This window comes from Aotus nancymaae, unplaced genomic scaffold (genome assembly GCF_030222135.1).
Source record: "Aotus nancymaae isolate 86718 unplaced genomic scaffold, 86718_ANA_hifiasm-v0.15.2.pri h1tg000076l, whole genome shotgun sequence".
NCBI classification, from domain to species: domain Eukaryota; kingdom Metazoa; phylum Chordata; class Mammalia; order Primates; family Aotidae; genus Aotus; species Aotus nancymaae.
In genome coordinates, this window is record NW_026988491.1 from 14,359,667 (window position 1) to 14,382,262 (window position 22,596).

The 22,596-nt window shown below is 43.1% G+C and overlaps 1 protein-coding gene across 4 annotated transcripts in view; it reads left to right on the plus strand.

Moving 5' to 3' along the window:
• TNRC6B (trinucleotide repeat containing adaptor 6B) overlaps window positions 1–22,596 on the plus strand; it is a 291,478-nt gene that overhangs the window by 67,614 nt on the left and 201,268 nt on the right. For all 4 annotated transcript variants that reach the window (XM_064368066.1, XM_021668746.2, XM_064368065.1 and 1 more), the window contains exons 2-3: window positions 8,407–8,481; window positions 17,412–17,500. In XM_064368066.1, coding sequence (XP_064224136.1) covers window positions 17,456–17,500 — 45 coding nt within the window. In that variant the 5' untranslated portion in view covers window positions 8,407–8,481; window positions 17,412–17,455. The remainder of the gene's footprint in view (window positions 1–8,406; window positions 8,482–17,411; window positions 17,501–22,596) is intronic.

Consider the following 22,596-nt stretch of genomic DNA (forward strand, 5'->3'; position numbering starts at 1 on the left):
GGCTTGCTGGGTCAAATGGTATTTCTAGTTCTAGGTCATTGAGGAATCACCACACTGTCTTCCACAATGGTTGAACTCATTTACATTCCCATGAACAGTGGAAAAGCGTTCTTACCTCTCTGCAGCCTCGCCAGCATCTGTTGTTTTCTTGACTTTTTAATAATCGTCATTCTGACTGGTGTGAGATGGTATCTCATTGTGGCTTTACATTTCTCTATATATCAGTGATGTTGAGCTTTTCTTCATGTTTGTTGGCTGAATAAATGAACTAATACTTCTTATGTTTCATAGTTACAATTTCTGGTATGGCAAATATTAGTAATTAAAATTAAGATAAACAAGAGCTCTTTGAGGTCCTCCATAATTTTCTTAAGTGTAAAAGCGTCCTGAGACAAAAGAGTTTGAGAATCAGTGCTTTAAATCCTGTCAGTTCCAGTTGGAATCCCAGTTTCTCTCTGAAGGTGGCACAGGTTGTCTAGCTCACCGTTTTTTCTTCATTCTCTAAACTTCTGTGCCACTCAGCTTAGTGCTTAGTTTTTTTCTCCTTATTTATAGCATAAGGCCCCTGAAGAAGGGGATCAGATCTGAAATGAGAGTTTTTTGAGACTTCCAAGGTATATAGTGCTGGGCACAGCTTAAACAATTGTTAATGATTATTCATATTACTATCATCATCGTCAGTTTTCAACTCACTGGTTTATTGAAGAAGCAATATGCATCTAAAAACTTGTGAACAACCTTACCTCATAAAATTAATATGCAATATAGAAAAAGAATAAAGATTTTTCTTTAATCACTAATAAATTGGTCACAAAAGTTAACATATTAATCTACTTAATTATTTCTTTTAACTTTTAATGTAAATTGCCAAATTATAATTGCATATATTTATGGGGTTCAAAGTGATATTGTGATTTATGAATATAATATGGAATTAAGTCAACCTAATTAACATATGTATCACCTCTAATCTATTTAATTCTTAGATGACCAACAATTGCAATAAAACCTGGACGTAGGCCCTTGCTCTGAAAACTTGCTGAGCACAGTGTCATGTGCTTAGTAAGCATTCGGTAAAGCTGGTTGAGTTGAATCTGCTGTTTCAGTAGCTGCCTCTGCTGTTCTTGTAACCCTCGGTGAATTCCCTACCATCCCTGCCTCTACCTATAAGTGATTTGCAGTTGCGTTTAGGCTTTCAGAAGGCAGTCTTACTTTCTGAAGCCTTTTCTGTTAAAGAATTGACAGCTTATTCTGGGGCCAGGCTGGAGAGCATAAATTAGTTGAGCAAGCTGGATTAATAGCCCAAGGTTGGGTGTGAGTCTTTCTGATGATTCCTACTGTGGACTGAGTTTGTTTTTCTTAGGCAACCTTTCCTGACTTCCAAGACATAAAAATCAGGTTAACATTCTTGTGCCAGGGTCCTGCCATCAGTCCCCAAGTTTCCTTCACTGCTTCTCCCAGGAAGTCTAGGGATGCCATGCAAGTAGCACACTGCCCTCATAGACTGTGACAGCTGATAAGCCACAGCTTTGTTTTCCTAAGCTCAGAATGTCGTATTATATTGCGTTGATTTTAGTTTTTTCATAAAAATGTGTGTGTTGATTCCACAAGTGTTTATTGGGAATGTCCTTTGTGCTGACACTATATTAAATGACAGTGGTAAGAAGGCTTAGACCCAGGAAGCTTATCACCTAGGAGTATACACACACTTAAGCAAGCCTAGTGTAAGTATGTTTCGAGTGCAGGTGCTCACTCAGGTGAAGGATCCCTCCACATCCCCTGTGAGAAGAGGGAGTCAGGAAATACTTTTTTTTTTTTTGAGACAGTCTCTCTCTGTTGCCCAGGCTGGAGTGCAGTGGTGCCATCTCGTCTCACTGCAACCTCTGCCTCCAGGGTTCAAGCAATTCTCCTGCCTCAGCCTCCTGAGTAGCTGGGATTATAGGCATGTGCCACCACCCAATTAATTTTTTTTGTAGAGACAGGGTCTCACAATGTTGGTCAGGCTGTGATCCGCTCGTCTCGGCCTCTGAAAGTGCTGGGATTACAGGCAGGAGCCACCGCACCTGGCGGGAAAGACTTCACCGAACAGGTTTCCCCAAGCCCATGTCTTGAAAGTTGAGAAGAAATTTGTCCCATCAGTTGGAGGGCAGTCTAGGTGCAAACAGCATGTTCAAAAGCACGCAAAACCGTGTGTGGTGCTCAAGGGAAACTGAAAACAGTTGGGTTCTGGAGGTGAAGGCAGTGGTGAAAGTAGGGACCAGGCCTCACCTATCACAGTGGGAATTGGGTTTTATCTATAGGGTGGATGAAACACATTGCAAAGCCAGTAAGAATTTCTGTTTTTTAAAGGTAATTCTAGTGGTGGTGAGGAGGGGTGGGTCTTGAAGATAGGAAAACCAATTAAAAAGATAACTAACATAAAATGGTGAGAAGCTATGCAAGAAGCAGGGTAATCAGTGCCACTAGGAATAAGGAAGTATGTACTAGAATAGTTGAGGATTAGAATTGACAGAGTTTGGTGAGAGGAAGGAGCTGCTGATGTTCGCAGACTTCTCATTTGAGTGGGATGGCAGTATTCCCAAGTGAGGCAGAAAAACACGCTTTGGGGGAGGGTTGTTTTATTTTAGGGCCCTGTGGCACATGAGGTGGAGCTGCATTAGGCAGTATGTAGATGGTTCTGAAGACTGTAAGAAAGGTCAGCCCTAGAGAGAGATTTGGGAGTCATCAGGATCCAGGTGGAAGCCATGTTTATGAGAAAGCATAAGAGCAGGCCGGGCGCAGTGGCTCATGCCTGTGGTCCCAACACTTTGGGAGGCTGAGGTGGGTGGATCATGAGGTTGGAAGTTTAAGATCAGCCTGGCCAACATGGTGAAACCCTGTCTCTACTAAAAACACAAAAATTAGCCAGGTGTGGTGGCAGGTGCCTGAAATCCCAGCTACTCGGGAGGCCGAGGCAGGGGAATCGCTCGAACCCTGGTGGCAGAGGTTGCAGTGAGCCGTGATCATGCCACTGCGTTCCAGCCTGGGTGACAGAGTGAGACTCTGTCTCAAAAAAAAAAAAAAAGAGAAAAGAGAGAAAGCATAAGACCATGTGTGTGTAATAAAAAGAAAGAGAGAAGTGTGAACTCTGGAGGAATACAGCAATAATGAAAGGACAAGGAGAGAAAGACTGTCCTGTGAAACAGACTAGAAAGAAACAGACCAAGAGGTGGCAAAAGTACTGCCTTGGATCCTTCTGGGGGGTGGGTGAAGGGCCTAAACCTACTTCTTGTCAGATTGGGCATCAGAACTGAGCTCAATCTGTGAAGCCAGGAGTTGAGTTTGGTTCCCTCTCTATGACCCTGTCCCCCAGTCTGCCACGTACAGCAGCAGCAGCAGCAGCTTCTCACCTCCCCACCCACCCCAAACCTTGCCCATGATAAGAAGGCTGGTTGCAAACCCAGGGAAACAGGAGGACCTGACACAGCCAGGATACCAGGAACTAAAACAGGATGCTCCTGGCCCAGGGGCTAGGTCTTCAGTATCCTTACTATTAAGGTGGGAAAGGAGCTCCCAAATGTTCAGGTGGTTCTGGTTCGGATTTGTATTTATTTATTTTTTTATTTTTATTTTTATTTTTTTCCTTTTTCTTTTTTTTTTTCTTTTCTTTTTTTTTTTTTTTTTTTTGAGATGGAGTTTCGCTCGTTACCCAGGCTGGAGTGCAATGGCGCGATCTCGGCTCACCGCAACCTCCGCCTCCTGGGTTCAGGCAATTCTCCTGCCTCAGCCTCCTGAGTAGCTGGGATTACAGGCATGCACCACCATGCCCAGCTAATTTTTTGTATTTTTAGTAGAGACGGGGTTTCACCATGTTGACCAGGATGGTCTCGATCTCTTGACCTCGTGATCCACCCACCTCGGCCTCCCAAAGTGTTGGGATTACAGGCGTGAGCCACCGCGCCCAGCCCTATTTTTTTCCCCTTTTTCTTTTTTTGTTTCTGTTTTGTGTGTGTGTGTGTGTGTGTGTGTGTGTGTGTGTGTGTACAAAGAAGGGTATGGTTAAATGATTTATTTTGTATTTATTTTGTGTTTATTTTTATGTTGGATTCTCTTCAGGAGCTCTTAGACAGTAGTTCTGATTTTTAAATGCTAGAGAGAGGTTAAAGGAAGAACAGTTGAATAGTATCCATTGCATTGGCACTGAGATTGATAAGGACAGAAATCAAGTTGGGATGATTAATAGGTGAATGAGAAATTAGGATGTTGAGACCGCAATTATAAACTGCTTTTTCAAGAAGCTTGACTAGGCCCAGCACAGTGGTTCATGCCTGTAATTCCAGCATTTTGGGAGGCCAAGGAGGGTCGATCACTTGAGGTCAGGAGTTCAGGACGAGCCTGGTCAACATGGTGAAACCCCATCTTTATTAAAAATACAAAAATTACCCAGGCATGGTGGCATGCACCTGCAATCCCAGGTATTTGGGAGGCTGCGGCAGGAGAATCGCTTGAACCCGGGAAGCAGAGGTTGCAGTGAGCTGAGATTGTGCCACTGCACTCCAGCCTGGGCCACAGAGTGAGACTCTATCTCAACAACAAGAAAAGCTGGACTAGGAAAGAGAAGAGGGGAAGGAGGAGCGCAATGGCTAGAACAGATTTTAAGATTAAAGGGGATGTTTTTAGGAACGGACAGACAATATTTTTACAGAATTTCCGAAGCATTGAAGTGAAGTAGGGAGTGGCCTAAAACTGCAAAGATAGAATTTCTTGGAACGATAGTAAATCTCTTGTGTATTGGGGGCTAAATATAACCATCTTCTGCTTGTAGCAGATCTACCTCCACCTGTGCTCCTTTTGAGACAAGGTCTGGCTCTGTTGCCTAGCCTGTAGTGCAGTGGTATGTTCTAGGCTCACTGCATCCTCTGCCTCCTGGGCTCAAGCCATCCTCCCATTTCAGCCTCCTGAGTAGCTGGGACTACAGGTGCACACCATAATGCTGGCCTAATTTTTTTTGTATTTTTTGTAGAGATGGGGTTTCACCAGGTTGACCAGGCTGGTCTCAAACTTGTGAGCTCAAGCAATCTGCCCACCTCAGCCTCCAAAAGTGCTGGGATTACAGGTGTGAGCCACCACGTCTGGCCTCCTTAGACTTTTGGTATTTTTTGTGTTACTTAGTTAACTAGGTACCTTCTTGCCTGATTGGGCCAGATGCCTACTCACAGATCCTGTCTGCCACCGAGTCTCCTAGCATCCCCCTTGCCCCCTGGGAAGACCTTTCAGGCCTCCTTGCTGGTGTTGTGCTCCCCCCTCACATCTGCTGCCTCACTAAGACATCTCTTTCTGGACATCTTGCTTGAAGTTAGGCCACTTGCCAACAGTGTAGGCAGATAGGGTTTTCAGAGTTATTTGTGACTCAACTAAAAGTTCGTAGCGTATTCTTAATAGTCTGTATCCCAAGAATTATGCTGGCCATCAAACTGATAAGAGTGGTGAGTCCTGGGAAGACTGGACTGGAGGAGAGGGGACATTGGTTAAGAGCCTCTCATCCATACCGCTTCAATTTTTAAAATGAGAATTAAAATTAAATTTAAAATAATTGTGCTGAATAGTCAAGTTTGAAAATGAAAACTATATCAGAGGTGATATTGGTAAGATACCAGCAAAATAAATATAGTTTGTTGACTAGGAAAGGTTTAGTTCTAATTACATCCTGTGAGTTTAGTTAGGTAGTTGGCTTTGGAATAATTTTTTATTTTTATTTTTTTGAAACTGGGTCTTGCTGTGTCACCCAGGCTGGAGTACAGTGGTGTAATCACGGTTCACTGCAGCCTTGACCTCCCAGAATCAAGCAATTCTCCTACCTTAGTCTCCTTAGTAGCTGAGACTACAGGTGCATGCCACCATGCCCGGGGTCTTCCTATGTTGCTCAGGCTGACCTTGAACTCGTGAGCTCAACTGATCCTCCTGCCTCGGCCTCCCAACATGAAGTGCTAGGATTACAGGAATGAGCCACCATGCTCGGCCTAGAGGAATTCTTGAAGTCAGCTTGCAGTTTAGCAGGACCTGGGGACTGATTTAACACAAGATCCACTGAACATTCCCATCCCTTCTGTGAATTCCAAGACTAGTTTGGCTGCTCTGAAAGAGAGTAGAGAGAACTGGAGTGTTTCACAGTTTTACTGCTGCAGCTGTACCTGATCAGACGATAGGACTGCAGTGTAGTTCTGAGCATTGCAAAGCTGTTTTGGGGGAATTTGCCACTATTTATACCTTAGAAGGAAAATAGTGCTGTAGATATTCAACTACATAATTTCACATGTTGATTTTAGAATTTTTATGTTTATTTAAATATGTGTGTGTACCTGATACAGAAGTTCACAGTCTTGCAGAGAAAGTAATGAATCTGTTTTGTAAAACCTGGATTCAAGAGTACTTGGAAAACTGCCCAGTTTCCCTAGCCCGCCTACCCTCTGCTTTAATTCCTTTTTTCCCATCCCTGAATACAGGCAAGAGTCTGAGACTCACTGCCCAGCAGGCTAGGGACTGAGTGGCTCTTTCTAGCCATGTCTGTTAAAGAGACATGTAATAATGAGCAACTTTACGGGGTTGGCAAAGAATTTGGACTAATGATAGATCCAGAGAAGAAGCTGTGTTTTAGCCTGAGAAGAAACTTTAATGAGAATAGGGGACTAAAAATTAATGTTATTCTCTTGCTGGTCTGCAGTTGACAAAAAATTAATGAATCCAGTTGTCCTCTGAAGTGCTGAGGGTCAGACATAACCACACAGCCTTGAGTAGGACCAGACCCATCTTGGAAGTTGCAGCCAACTTCTTCTGTTTTCACCAATGCATTTAATTAGGGGGCACATCCACATTCAAGTACTGAATTGCTGGGATCCCACTGGGATTCAGTTCAGGTTCTGTTTATTGGACTCTGCCCAGTACCAGATTCAAAGGTGTGTCAGACATAGTCCTTGCTGTCAAGGAACTCCTGTTGAGTGAAGAAAACGGACCCATGGATGTTACCAATGTAATATATATCTCAGAGGAGGAACACTTTGTCCAACCAAGGAGGATACAGAAAATTTGCGGGAGATAACACCTAAAAGAAGAGGGGGAGGGACTAGGCAGAGTGCTCTCAGACATTAGTGTATGTGTTGTGAGTAAGGAAACTGTGTGCAGTCATGAAGTGATAAGGGGTCTGGAGAGGTCTTGGATTTTACCCTGAAGGTAGTTATTGACTGAATTTAGGTGGTGAGATACCCAAAGGTCAAATTTGCTTTTTAGAAAGAAAGACTGCTGGGACACATTGTATAGGAGGGAGATAGGGAGAAGAGTTAAAATATTTCTAATTCTCATCGCAATTCCATCTGAGAATTATTGATTCAAACACTATTAAATAAAGTAAGTCAGGTAGAGGGGACGACAGATAGCAGGGCAGTGAGGTGCTTCCAGATTCCCTGTGGCACCATCTCAGCACTGTGCCCTAACGTGGGGCTGAAGCTCTGACTTAGAATCTCTAGCTGGGGGAAATGAGGCATGCTGTCTTGGACAAAAGTATTGGGTTGATTGGGAAACTAAGGGGCCGACTTCCAAATAGTGCCACCTTTCTGACAGCGGTATAGATACTGGTTCCAGATGAGCCTCTGCTGGGCTCACCACTGCTTTGAGCACCTGCACACGCATAGGTGGCTCCAACCTTGAGGATCATTTCTTCTGCATTTGTTTGTGTCATTGTAAAATGAAGGTGCTAGCCATTTAATTATATTCCTATAGCTCTATATTCAAATATGTGAATATATATTTCATAGAGAGATTCCATCATGAAATAAATAAAATATTCACAGCATTTATTAGCAACTTGCTATGAATTGATTTTGAAGAGACTGTTCCAGCCATTATCGGGGAATGGCTGAGCAAGAGTAGGAGCAGAGAGCAAGAGTAGGAGCAGAGAACCAGCTAAGTGGCCCCAACCAGCAAGAATGACAGCGGTGAAAGTGAAGAGTTTTGGGTAGATCTGATTTTGAAAGAGGAAATGATAGGACTTGCTGATTGACTGATATGAGGGCTCTGGTGAGAAATTCACGACAGATGTCAGGGTCTGACCCAAACAACTGGGTGGAGAGTGATGCCCTTGATTGTAAAAAGCCTTAATAACCACTTCCCTTTATTGAGCATGTGTTTGGTATCCTGCCCTGTACTAGTTTTACACATATTTCATTTAAACTTCAAACAAACCCTATGAAGAAAGTGTTGTTATTGTTCCCAGTGTTGGTTGAGCAAGCTGAGCCCTGAGAGGTTGGGCTGCAGGCCCTGAAACAATAGCTGGTGAATAGAGGAGCTAGATTTCCATGAGGCTACCTGTACCACTGCCTTATATGGCATCTTTCTATGAGTGTACAGCTTACTGTGACTTTTCTCTTTTTTCAGGGTTGTGGTTTTTTTGCACTGAATGTAACATAGACTCATCTTCACGGGCTTGTGTTGCCCCAGGTACTGTCAAAGGTAAGTTTTAAAAATATATATCTACCATGTATTGGCAATAGTCTTCTTCTTAAAAAGAAGAAAAGTACTTTTTAAGAACATTGTTGCCCTTAGGCCAGGCGCGGTGGCTCGCACCTGTAATCCCAGCTACTTTGAGAGGCCGAAGCAGGCAGATCATAAGGTCAGGAGTTCGAGACTATCCTGGCCAATATGGTGAAACCCCATCTCTACTAAAAATGCAAAAATTAGGCGGAAGTGGTGGTGGACACTTGTAGTCTGAGCTACTCAGGAGGCTGAGGCAGGAGAATCACTTGAACCCAGGAGGTGGAGGTTACAGTGAGCCGAGATCAAGCCACTGTACTCCAACCTGGGCGACAGAGCCAGACTCTGTCTCAGAAAAAGAAAAGAAAAGAACATTGTTGCCCTTTTACCAAGTTTTTACAGAAAGATATTTTCTTTTTAAGGTGACCATCACAACAGCCCCTTGCTTTCCTACTATATGGTAGGTCCCTTTAAAAAGCACTGGTATTGGCTGGGTACGGTAGCTCACACCTGTAATCCCAGCACTTTGGGAGGCCAAGGCAGGCGGATCATAAGGTCAGGAGTTCAAGACCAGCCTGGCCAAATGGTGAAACCCCACCTCTACTAAAAATACAAAAAAAAAAAAAAAGAAATTCGCTGGGTGTGGTGGTGCGTGCCTGTAGTCTCAAGAGGCTGAGGCACAAGAATCACTTGAACCTGGGAGGAGGAGGTTGCAGTGAGCTGAGATAGTGCCACTGCACGCCAGCCTGGGTGACAGAGTGAGACTCTGTCTCCAAAAACAAACAAAAAAAAGCACTGGTATTTTAGATGGATAGACATTTGGTGCCTCATCCTAGAAAGCTACAACTTAGTTATTAGGATTATGTGAGTTTTATGCTTTATGTGAGTGTACTCCCAGTTTCTCTGTCTCTAGCCTTTCCCTGCTGTGGTCTGTAGTCCACATTACTGCCAGAGTTCACTTTCTGAATGGTAGATTTACTCAGGTCATGCCTTTGCTTAAAGAGCTCTCATGGCATCCAGTTGCTGCAGATGTTGTCCTTCAGATCCCTTCAAAACCTAATTCCAGCCAACATTTCTGGCTGCTTTTTTAGTGAATCCTTATCTGTAAGCCTTAATGGACCATTTTCTGTTCTCTAGATATATATAGTTTTTTTTTTTTTTGTGGTGTTGTGCCTTGGTTGATGCTTTTCTCTTTTTAGAGTTTGGAAGTGGGGAGGAGAATGAGACTGTCTACTCTCTTTGTGTTTTTCCTGTTGTCTTCTCCCAAACTCCCTTGGCAGAATTTCTTTTTCATCTGTGTTGTAAGAGCACCTATTGTTATTACAGTAATAAATTATTCAATATTTTATATTGAAGTGATTGTGTCCATCTCCTTTACTAGTATATAAACCCTTTGAAACTGCTTGGAAAGGAGCTAACCTATTTTTAATGCCTAAAAGAGGCCCCCACAAGCAGGAAAGGATGACAGCAGTGAAAATGAAGAATTGTGGGTGGATCTGAGAAACAAATTTTGAAAGCAAAAATGATAGAACTTGCTGATGAGCTAATATGAGGGGTCCAGGGATAGGATGAGAAATTCATGATGAATTTTTCCCCAACCCTTTGCTCAGCTAATGTGCCTAGTGTATGCACCTTGTCTCTATAGAGACAGCCACTTACTGGAAGACAGTAGCCATAACTATAGCCACTGCTAAGGTCACAATACTGTGTGGCCTATGGTTTATGAACCTCCAATTCAGCCTCAGTAGTGTAGAGAAATAAGATAAAATGCTCTTAGACACCTTGCCGAGAGTTCTACACACATTGTTTAATCTTTATAACACCTCTTCCTGCACAGCTTTATGGATGAAAATACCCAGGATTAGAAAGTTAAATAACTCACCCAGGATCACACAGCTAATAACTGACAAGAATGATTCTACATTTTTAAAGCCACAGCTCATTCTAGCATAACACACTATCCCAGCTCCATCTGGCATGTGGTAGAGGCACAGTAAATGTTTATTGAATTGATACCTATTGCATTTTAAATAAAAAGCATTTCAATGGCCGGGCGAGGTGGCTTACGCCTGTAATCCCAGCACTTTGGGAGGCTGAGGCGGGAGGATCACAAGGTCAGGAGATCGAGACCAGCCTGGCCAACATGGTGAAACCCCATCTCTACTAAAAAAAAAAAAAAACGCAAAAATTAGCTGGGTGTGGTGGTGGACACCTATAATCCTAGCTATTAGGGAGGCTAAGGCAGAAGAATCGCTTGAACCCGGGAGGCAGAGGTTGCAGTGAGCCAAGACTGCGCCATTGTACTCCGGCCTGGGTGACAGAGTGAGACTCCATCTCAAAAAAAAAAAAAAAAGCAGCATTTCAGTTGATTAATTCAGTCGTTCTTACCTAGAAATTTATTGAATACCTATTAAATGCCAGGTACACAGTTTTAAGTAGCCTGAATACAGAGATTAACAAGATTTAGTGCCTGGTATCAAGGGGTTGACAAGTCTAATCCTTATCACACAGAGGAATCTATAGGAGTAAATAAATCCAATAAAATGTTACAGATCCCATAATAGAATTCAAACAAGATCCAGTAGGGGCACTGAAGAAGGGATCATCACTTCTGCCTAGAGGTGGATCAGGAAATAGTTCATAAAAGTTGAGCCTTGATTGAAAATTAGGGTGTCCCCTTGTGGCGGCAAAGGGAGTGATAGCAACAAAAAACATGGAAACCTGAAGCAATCTGCCATATTGGCGAAGCTGTAAGAAGTTTGTTATGGCTAGAACAAAAGGATCAGAGACCAGGCAGATGAGGCTGGAGAGGCAGGTGTGGGCTGGATCCTGGAGGGCTTTTGAAAAATATTAACATATTTGTCAATTTTCCTGGAAGAACTTGCACAGGTACTATAGGATCTTACTTGTATTTAGTCATTAACATTTTTTGAGTCCTGTCATGACTGTGTCAGGTCAAGACTACTCACCACGTACCATAGGTCCCAAACTGGTGACTGCTACAAGGTGAAGTGGAAGCAGGAATTAAACATTTGTGTTGGCTGGGCGCGGTGGCTCACACCTATAATCCTAGCACTTTGGGAGGCTGAGGTGGGTGGATCACTTGAGGTCAGGAGTTCGAGACCAGCCTGGCCAACATGGTGAAACGCTGTTTCTACTAAAAATACAAAAATTAGCCTGGCATGGTAGCACATGCCCGTAATCCCAGTTACTTGGGAGGCTGAAGCAGGAGAATATAGGCTGATATAGAAAACTGAACTTAATTCTGAGGAGAATACATTTCAGGTATAAGTTGAGATCAAAGGGTATCCAATAAATAATATTCTCTTCCCTGCTGAAGTTCTGAACCAACAGAGACATAGGATAAAGGAGCAAGGCAGGTAGGTGGAGATCAAAATTTCACGTTTATCACTTATAAAGTTGCCATAGGAGAATTGGCTTACATCTAAGGGCAAATAGACTTTTTAATACTAAACTGCAGGACTTAGCGGGTTTATTCACCCAGCAACACTAGTCTGGGATAGACCTGCCTCCTAGCAGAGGAAAGGAGCAGAGCAGAACAGGTGCCCCCAAAGGAAAAGGGAGAGAAAAGGGCTGGACTTTGCAAGTCTAGTTTCTTCTTCCAGACGCACTAATCAGAGAAGTCCTATCACCCCTGGCAGCCTGAGTCAGGGATATGATAAGTCCAGGAATATTAAAAATTGGATACTATCCCATGTGGAAGGAAGCATCAAGAGCGGGGAAAAAAGTTTTCCTCCCCTCACATTCCCCAGCTTTTGTTTTTTAGTGCATTGTTCTTAACCAGTAAGTCTAGGTTATGCCAGTCTTCGTTTGTCCATCCATCCGTTTGTCCGTCCATCTGTCCTTCCTTTCTTCCTCCCTTTCTTTCTTCCTCCCTCCCTTCCTTCCATCTATAGTCAGAAACCTCTTAATTTTCATTTTCCTTTTGAATCACCTAGGTAAGCCTAGCACAAGCAATTGAAACGTAGAAGTTCACTGGTTTTGTAATGCATGTGTGCTGTTTGAAATTCAGCTGCTTTGCAGCTTATATGCAGCAAGTAATTGTTCCACTTTCTGACGTCTGAAAGGCCTGTAGGAAGAAAGTCTGTTTTCCCTGAAGTCTAATCTTTCCTCAGCCATGCCTGCTTAGGAAAAGCTGTGCCAGCATAATTCAAGGTCAAGCAGCAGCCTTCTGAACACTGAAGACACCCAAGCCCGCTAATGCTCTATTCCCTTTGCTGAGGCCAGCACTGCTGGCATTTGCTTGCTAGGCCTGAGCAGCCAGTGTATACTGAGGCTGCCTGCACAGCTAATGTTTAAATGAGCTTTCAATACCAGCGTCACCACGATCACCACCACAACTGCCTGTGGCTTGTTTCTTGATGAGGCCTGCAAAGCCCCCAACCCTTTGCTAAGGCTTATGTACCTAGTGCATGCAGCTTTGTCTCTATAGAAACAGCCACTTATGTGAAGACAAAGTTGCCATAACTACAGTCACTGCTGAGGTCAAAATACTGTGTGCCTATGGTTTATAAATTTCTAATTCAGCCTCAATAGTTAAAAGCTAGTGTGTAACTATAAAAACAACAGTAAAAAGCCTAATACAAGCTTCTGCAAGAAAATACTGTGCTGCCTCATTAAAGTCCAAGACCCAAAGTCCTGGCCTTCACGGAAGCCTCAGAAATGCCACATGTATTTTACTGCCTTGAATTTTACTTCGTGTCTGTTTATCATAATTGTAGTGCCATGCACCAGAGATTAGGATCTCTGAGACCCAATAAATAGCTTTGTCCCTCCCTTGACTGGGTTCTATATTTTGGTCTCTGAAATGTCCTCCTTTTATAAGCTTATATGCAGTGAATAATTGTTACACTTTTAATTTTTCCCTCCTTTTTAGAAAGAGGGCATTTGGGAGACCAAAATATTGTTTCCCTGACTAATAAAGCAGTATTGGACCGCCTGTTCTGCTGCCACTGCCATTGTGTGTGCCACTGGGCAGAGGGGCCAGGCTTAAAAAAAAGCTGTATTGGAGAATGTGACACATCTACAGACCAGTGAACTTAACACCGAACTTGATAATTCCACAGACTGACCTACTCATGGGTAGTTGTGAGGGTCCTGCGTTTATGGGTGGAGGACCAGAGGAGAATGCGTGCTCCTCGGGACAGCCGGCTTCCAAAAGGAAGGAAGAGAAAGGGCTGAGCTTCACACACCTTGTTTTTCTCCTTCCAAACTCACCATTAAAGTAAGATCCTGTTACCTTCTCTAGAGTGGATTTTGTGCAGGTGGAGAGGAGCCAAGGGTGGAAACTCAGGAGCCAGGAAGAAGCATTCCCCTCTCGCAGCATGTCCAAAGGGAAATGGAGCTCACTGGGCATTGTACCCTGAAATAATAAGAATTCAGAGTAGAGAATGCTTTGTGAGTTGGTCATCACCATATACTTATTAAGTACCTATTATGTATCAAGTACAAATATATTATCAGTGAAGCCCCAGAATAACTATTATTCCCAAGTTTTAAAAGGGAAACTGAGGTGGAGACAAAATTGAGTCATTCCCTAAAGGTCCCACATCAGTAAGCATTCAGGTCTGTCCGACTCTTCAGTGACTACCACAGCTCTCCCTCCAGGTTCCAGTCACTGCTCCTCCCCCTCAGGCCTAACAATGGTAAGGTTCCCCACGGTTGTCAGCCACTGGGTGGTTCAGTAGCCTTTGTTGGTTTCCTTATTTCTATTCTAACACGTTGGAAAATTGAGGGCTGGAGTAGCAGGGAAGGTAAGACTTGGGTCTTGACAGACTTGGGCTTAGTAGGATCTTATTAGGAGATGATGGATTTTTTTTTTTTTTTTTGAGACGATGGATTTTAAGAAGTGAGTGTAGGGGCAGAAGTCTTGGTTAAAGCCTTGGGGAGAGGAGAGGATAGGATAGGGGAGGAGAGATGACAGTGTTCAGTGTTGGGGGTAGGGAGAAGGAGTCGGTAAGGGGAAATAGCAGTGATTGTCAGAGAAAGAACTAATTTAGCCAGACAAGTAAGCTGGAAAGAGACTTAAGAAAAATAGAAGAGCCAGGCTGGGCACGGTGGCTCACACCTGTAATCCCAGCACTTTGGGAGGCCGAGCTTGGTCAATCACGATGTCAGGAGTTCGAGACCAGCCTGGCGAATATGGTGAAACCCTATCTCTACTAAAAATACAAAAATTAGCTAGGCAAGGTGGCGTGTGCCTGTAGTCTCAGCTGCTCAGGAGGCTGAGGCAGGAGAATCGCTTGAACCGGGGAGGTGGAGGTTGCAGTGAGTTGAGATCGTGCCAGTGCACCAGCCTGGGTGACAGAGCAACATCCCTTCTTCCTCTCTTGCCTCCTGTATCTTGTCAGTGCCTCCCACTGACTTAGCCCAGACAGCGGCCAGAAGATACGGGAGCCCAATGATGGTGTCCCCTGGGGCACACAGTCAGGCAGAGAATGGAGTGTGGTGGGTCTGGAGGGGCCAACAGACTGTACAGCTCCAGACCAAGGAGTGTGCTGAGCATAGGCCTGCAAGCATGAATGGAGTTCCAAGGAGTTTTTCTGGTTCAGCTATGCCTATAATGCATCATCTATGAAATGCAATCTCTGTTTCCCTGAAGTAGGAGAACTTAAAGACACCTGTGAAGCAAATTACACATAAAATCTTTCTGGATACGTTATTGAGTTTTTCCAATGCTATCAACCTAATTTTCATAGAGAACATTTTTTGTACAACTATCATAAACAGGTGAGGGACAAAATCAACTAGAGAAAGCCTATTTTCACTTGCTGTGAGCATCAGTCATGTGTTTTACAAAGGGAATGGGCAATGTTGATTAATCTGGGAGTGAGTGAATGGATATCAATTGAGAACTTCTACTGTACTAATTTTACATTTCACATCACATAAGTATGCATTTGTTCCCAAGAAGACCTTGCTAGGTGAGCAAAGTAGATATTTTGGTAACCCCTTCCCACCTAGCAGGTGAGGAAACAGCTTCCTGGAAGTCCCTTCTTAGCCTCGAGTCTTGACTGGTTATAGAGAAGCCTGCACCAAAACAGATCATCAGGCATTGGCGCATTAATAGATTTTTCTTGCATATAAAAAAAAAATACACTACCAGCATCTTTCTAGCTTTTTTTTGAGACAGAGTCTCTGTTGCTCAGGCTAGAGTACAGTGGCATATTCACAGCTCACTGCAGCCTTGACCTCCTGGACTCAAGTAGTCCTCCCACCTCAGCCTCTTGAGTAGCTGGGCTTACATATGTGTGTCATTACAGCTGACTAATTTTTGTATTTTGGGTAGAGGTGGGGTTTCGCCATGTTGCCCAGGCTGGTCTTAAACTCCTTAGCTCAAGCAATCCACCTGCTTCGGCCTCCCAAATTGCTGGGATTACAGGCATGAGCCACTGCACATGGCCCTTTTTAGCTTCTATGTTATGTAGCTGTGAGCTTTAAAGTATCTGATAGGTTTGTAAATATTTGTACCTGTGTTATAATGGAGATTTGTGTCATTTGAATAATTATTCCTCAATAGGGCTGGCTCCGTAGCTCACACCTGTAATCCCAGCACTTTGGGAGGCCAAGACAGGTGGATCACGAGGTCAGGAGTTCAAGACTGGGCTAGCCAACACAGTCAAACCCTGTCTGTACTAAAAATACAAAAATTAGCCAGGGCGTGGTGGCAGATGCCTGTAGTTCCAGCTACTTGGGAGGCTGAGGCAGGAAAATTGCTTGAACCTGAGAGGCAGAGATTGCAATGACCTGAGATAACGCTACTGCACTCCAGCCTGGGTGACACAGCAAGACTCTGTCTCAAAAAAAAAATTTTTTTTCTTCAATAATTACATATGAAATGAATTCATGAAAATGTTGCATAAATTTTTAGTAGTTTCCTTTTGGCACATTTTATTCATAAAATTTTAACAAAGGTTTTCTTGACTCATTTTATTCTTCCAGGAAAAATTAATTACTTTTTACAATGTGGCCCTATAAGTAGTCTCATATAAAAATAAATTAACTGACATTTAATTTATTAAGCACATTTCCTAAAAATAAAAAGTGGGGCCAGCCATTATAGTGTACCTTAATTTCAGTTATAAAGAAAGCAAGAACGTTATTCATAAATTATAAACCCAAGAAACGCTGCCAATTCCAATAGCCTTAGCCTAATACCCAGGCAGTGTGACATGCGGCATTGTAACAGCAGGTGTCCTGCTTTGCTCACTGGCATATTTTCTTGCAGGTCAGTGTCTGCTGTATTTTTTCACCATCACCTCCGCCAAAAGCCAAATAAAATAGAGAAATCTAGAGCTGTTAATATCCCAATGCTGGAAACCTTTCCTACTTACCCTTCTCCCCCAAGATGGGAAAAATTCCCTCCCTGCTTTTTTTTTTTTTTTGAGACAGAGTCTCACTCTGTCACCCAGGCTGTAGTGCAGTGACATGATCTCGGCTCACTGAAACCTCTGCTGCCCAGGTTCAAGCGATTCTCCTGCCTCAGCCTCCTGAGTAGCTGGGATTACAGGCACCTGCCACCACGCCCGGCTAATTTTGTACTTTTAGTAGAGACGGGGTTTCACCATCTTGGCCAGGCTGGTCTTGAACTCCTGACTATGTGATCTGCCTGCCTTGGCCTCCCAAAGTGCTGGGATTATAATCGTGAGCCACCGCGTCCAGCCACCTCTTTCTTACCTTTAAGATGCATGTGCATAGACACACACACACACACACACACACACACACACACACACACACACACAGACACACACAGAAAGTTACTCAAGGTTATTTCCAGTATTTCCAGTATCCATGGTCTTATTGAGAGAATTTCAGTCTAAATCTTTGAAAAAACAAATTTTTGCCCTGAATTCCTCACATACTTTTTCTCTTCTCTCTTCTTTTAGGCAGTATTTTTGTGTTTCTGCAGTTTTGCACAAAATCTGTTCCCATGCAAACCAATGAGGGAGAAGTATCGGAAGAAAGCAGTTCCAAGGTCAGTAAATTACTGAAAGGTACAGTTTGGGTAGAAATTGAACAGTAGAGGCTGTGGATGAGTAGAATGGGTGTTTTGTTTTATGTGACTGTGAAAATTAGATTGATTTAAATTGGAACCTAACCTACGATTGAGAAGTATTTTTTCTTTTCAGTATACTTTGTAATGCTATATGCTAATTTAAAACAATTTTACTTAACCACAGAGAACTTTATTATTAAATTTTAGAGTACTGATGTCTTAAATTTTATTATGAAAGTTACTATATGCTTATGAAAAATTAAAACATCAGAAGTATATAAAGTCAAAAGTCAAAGCTGGTCCCCTGTTCCTGCTGCACAGAGGCAGTCACTGATCATTTTTAGATGCTCTTCTGTTATAAATTTTATTTGCTCTATTTTAAATTCAGAGGTACCTGTGCAGGTTTGTTACATGGGTATGTTGTGTGATGCTGAGACTTGGGGTATGAATGATTTCATCACTCAGGTAGGAGCATAGTACCAAGAGCTTGTCTTTGAACCCTTGTTGCCTTCCCTCCCTCTCCCTTTCAGAGTCCCCAGTGTCCACTGTTGCCATCTTTATGTCCACTGTACTCAATGTTTATCTCCCACTTATAAGTAAGAACATGCAGCATTTGGTTTTCTGTTCCTGTGTTAATTCATTTAGATAATGACCTTCAGCTCTACCCATGTTGCTGCAAAGAACATGATTTTCTTTCTTTCTTTCTTTCTTTCTTTTTTTTGAGACAGGATCTGGCTCTGTTGCCCAGGCTAGAGTGCAGCCACACTATCTTAACTTATTGTAGCCTCTCCTTCCCGGGCTCCAGCCATCCTCCCTCCTGAGTAGCTGGGACTACAGGCGCCCACCACCAAACTTGGCTAATTTTTGTATTTTTTGTAGAGACAGGGTCTCACTTTGTTGTCCAGGCTGCTCTCAAACTCCTGAGCTCAAACGATCCACCTGCCTTGGTCTCCCAAGTACTGGGATTACAGGCATGAGCCACCATGCCTGGATGATTTATTTCTTTTTTATGGCCGTGTATTATAAATTTTTAAGTGGTAATTTGTTTGGTTTGGTTTTTTCAGTCTAAAACCTAAGGGATGTTATCATCATCAAATCTTATATATAAATTTATATAATAAATAAAATAAAAATAAATATATATGAATCCTATATATAAATATTTATGTTTCTGTCTATATCTGGCTCCATGCCCTGATTTTCCTTGGCTGCTTCTTAACATGGTTACATGAGACCCTCAGTATTACTTTTACTTCTCTCTTTGTCCATTCAGAGTTGTCTCTAGCTCTTCCCGGGAGCTCTGAAAACAACTCCTTCCATTTCTTTCCCAATGCCCCTTCTACGGAGCTGTGATCTAGTCCATGGTTTGGGTGGAGGGACAGATGCCATCCCATCCTCTTGGTTTTCCTTTCCCATCTCACCAGATTTCTTTCTTCTTTTTGTAAGCAGAAGCTTGTAGACTTTCGTCAGACCTCATCTCAACCCTGAAAGTCATGTAGGGTGAGTCAGAGCCTGTGAGGTACACACATACTCCAGGAATCACACACACACACACACACACACACACACACACACACACACACACACACACACACATATCTCCAGGGCACCCAAGATACACATACCCCAGAATTTCTGAGGTACACATATAGCCTTCCCCAAGATCCTAATTTATTAATTTATAGTAAAATATAATGTTAAGGAAGATTGGGGCTGGCGTGCTGGCTTATGCCTTCAATCCCAGCACTTTCAGGTGGATTTCTTGAGCTCAAGAGGTGGAGACCAGCCTGGGCAACATGACAAAACCCTGTTTCCAAAAAAATACAAAAATTAGCTGGGCATGGTGGTGCACACCTATAATCCCAGCTATTCAGGAAGCTGAGATGGGAGGATCATTTGTATCCAGGGAGGTTGAGGCTGCAGTGAACTGTGATCATGCCACTGCACTCCAGCCTGGGCAGCAAAGCAAGACCCCGTCTCAATAAAAGGAAGATTGGATTTCTGGCTAGTACATTTTCTCCCTGGAAAGATAAGTTATGATTGGGAGAATGCTTGGTGAACATATAATTAGACCAGTATAGAATATATTACTGTGCCATAAGCTCAGTTTTCAACTTCTTTTTGGAAAAATAAAAGACTAGCTTTCTTGATTTTTTAATTACTGAATAGTTTATCAGTTCCGAATGGATTAGACTCAAGAATAAGAGAACATTCTTTTTATACTTTCAGTAAGTAGATGCTTCTGTTATAAATTAGATTATAACTTCATCAGTCTTAGTTTAATTCAGTTCTTATTAATTTATTAATTTACAATGAAATACTATGTTTTTCCTCCTGATGTTTTTGTTTAAAATCCTGTATTTGAAGGCTGATCTCATCTCTCAGGGGTCAGCCCACTCTCTCCCTCCAAGGATGTCATCAGTCAATCAATCAACAGAATCTTACATTTGGAATGATTTCATGTATGGCTGGAATTTGCCAGTGTGCTGTGGTTACATAGTTTGTGGGTGTCTGTTAACAGAAAGCCATCAGGAAAGGTAGCAGGTTTTGAGGAAAAGTAGAAAATTTTCTATCAAATGGTGATTTTGAGCTAATTTTTCTTTTTTTCAATAGTTTTTTTTTTTTTTTTTTTGAAACTGGATCTTGCTCTGTCACCGTCTGGAGTATGGTAGTGTGATCACAGCTCACGGCTCATTGCAGCCTCAACCACTCGGCCTCAAGCCGTGCTCCTACCTCAGCCCTCCCGAGTAGCTGAGACCACAGGTGTGTGCCACCACACCTGGCTCTTTGTTTTTTTTTGTTTGTTTGTTTGTTTGTGTTTTGGTACAGACGGAGTCTTGCTGTGTTGCCCAGGCTGGTCTTGAACTTCTGGGCTCAAGTGATTCTCCCCCCTTAGCCTCCCAAAGTGCTGGAATTAAGGTGTGAGCCACCGAGCCTTCAATAAGTAATTCTTAAGCATGTGTTATCACGGGATACAACAATGAACCAAAAAGACATAGTTCCTACTCTCAAGGTGGTTTCATTTTAGTGGGAGACATGAATAAATACAAATAAAGATAATTATAGATGATAGTAAGTACTATGAAGAAAATAAAATAAAGTTATGTCATGCAGGGCAACTAGGAGGAAAAGTGTAGCTAGTCAAGGAAGGTCTCTCTGAGAAGGGGACATTTCAGCTGAAGCTAATGGGCAAGGGAGCCAGCTCTGTGGAGAACTGGAGGAACAGTGTTCTAGACACAGGAAACAGCTGCAGAAGCCTGTGACGTCTTCCAAGAACTCTCAGAAACCTGTGGGCTGGGCCAAGTGTGACAGGAGGTTAGAGAGAGAGGCAGAGACCTTGTAAGGCCTCAGAGGTCACAGTGTGCACCGTGGACCTATTCTCCATGCACAGGGCAGCCATTGAAGGCTGTTCACTCAAGGAGTGATGTGGTAGGATTTGCTTTTTTTTGGAGATGGAGTTTCTCTCTTGTTGCCCAGGCTGGAGTGCAGTAGTGCTATCTCGGTTCATTACAACCCCTGCCTCCCAAGTTCAAGCAATTCTCCTGCTTCAGTCTACCAAGTAGCTGGGATTACAGGTGTGCGCCACCACGCCCGGCTTATTTTGTATTTTTAGTAGAGACGGGGTTTCTCTACTAAAACCAGTCTCGAACTCCTGACCTCAGGTGATGCTTCTGCCTCCGCCACCCAAAGTGCTGGGATTATAGGCGGGAGCCACCACGCCTGGCAGGATTTGCATTTTAAGACATGACTCAGTCGGCCAGGTGGGGTGGCTCACGCCTGTGATCACAGAACTTTGGGGGGCGTAGGCGGGTGGATCATGAGGTCAGAAGATCAAGACCATCCTGGTCAACGTGGTGAAACCCCATCTCTACTAAAAATAAAACAATTACTTGGGCGTGGTGGCACATGTAGTCCCAGCTGCTTGAGAGGCTGAGGCAGGAGAATCACTTGAACCTGGGAGACAGAGGTTACAATGAGTTGAGATAGCACCACTCCACTCTAGCCTGGCAACAGAGCAAGACTCCATCTCAAAATAAAAAACAAAAACGTCTCTGGCTGCTGTCCAGAGAGTGGATTGGAAAGACTGAAGAGTGGAAGCAGGGAGCCTGGTGAAAAGGCTTGTGCAGCCGTTCTTCGGATAAGAGAGAAGGGGTGGACTACATTCGTGGGTGGAGCTGAAGTGGAGGAAAGAGACTTGAGGTGTATTTTGGCACTAACACTGATGTGACTTAAGGATGAATTGGAATCCTTTTGCATCATAGAAATCAAGAGGGGAATTTCAAGAAAAAGGTTCATTCACTAACCTCAGATCAAGAATCAAGGAGGTTGACAAGTGAGAAAAGTCACCTGGATTCTTTTAAGAACTAATTAAAGAGAAAGGATATGAGAAAACTTTCTGGGGAGATAGAAATGTTCCGTGTCTGATAGGGGTGCAACAGTTTACAATAAAAATAGTTACAGTGTAGGTACTACTTGTAGCTGGTGAAGCTCATGTAATCAAATGGGGTGGAGAATACATGGAAGTATAGATGAAGCAGGAATGGTAGAATGTTGACAGCTATTGAAGTGTTGTGATGGGTACATAGGGGTTTATTTGTATTTACTTTGTACGTGTTTTAAATTTTCTATGATAGTTTCTAAAAATAACTTATTGGTGTTTAAGGGTCCCATTTAATTGGAGTAGGAGGTGCAGAAACCAAATTTTATGAGTTAAAGAGAAATTATTTTTAAAAAATGAGTGGTGGGGGCCAGGCACAGTGGCTCATGCCTGTAATCCCAGCACTTTGGGAGGCCGAGGCAGGCAGATCACCTTAGGTCGGGAGCTCAAGACCAGTCTGACCAACATGGAGAAACCTCATCTCTACTAAAAATGCAAAATTAACCAGACATGGTGGCATGTGCCTGTAATCCCAGCAACTCGGGAGGCTGATGCAGGAGAATCGCTTGAACCTGGGAGGTGGAAGTTGCAGTGAGCTGAGATTGCGCCATTGCACTCCAGCCTGGGCAACAAGAGTGAAACTCTGTCTCAAAAAAAAAAAAAAAAAAAGAGAGAGCTGTTGGCTGGGCATGGTGGC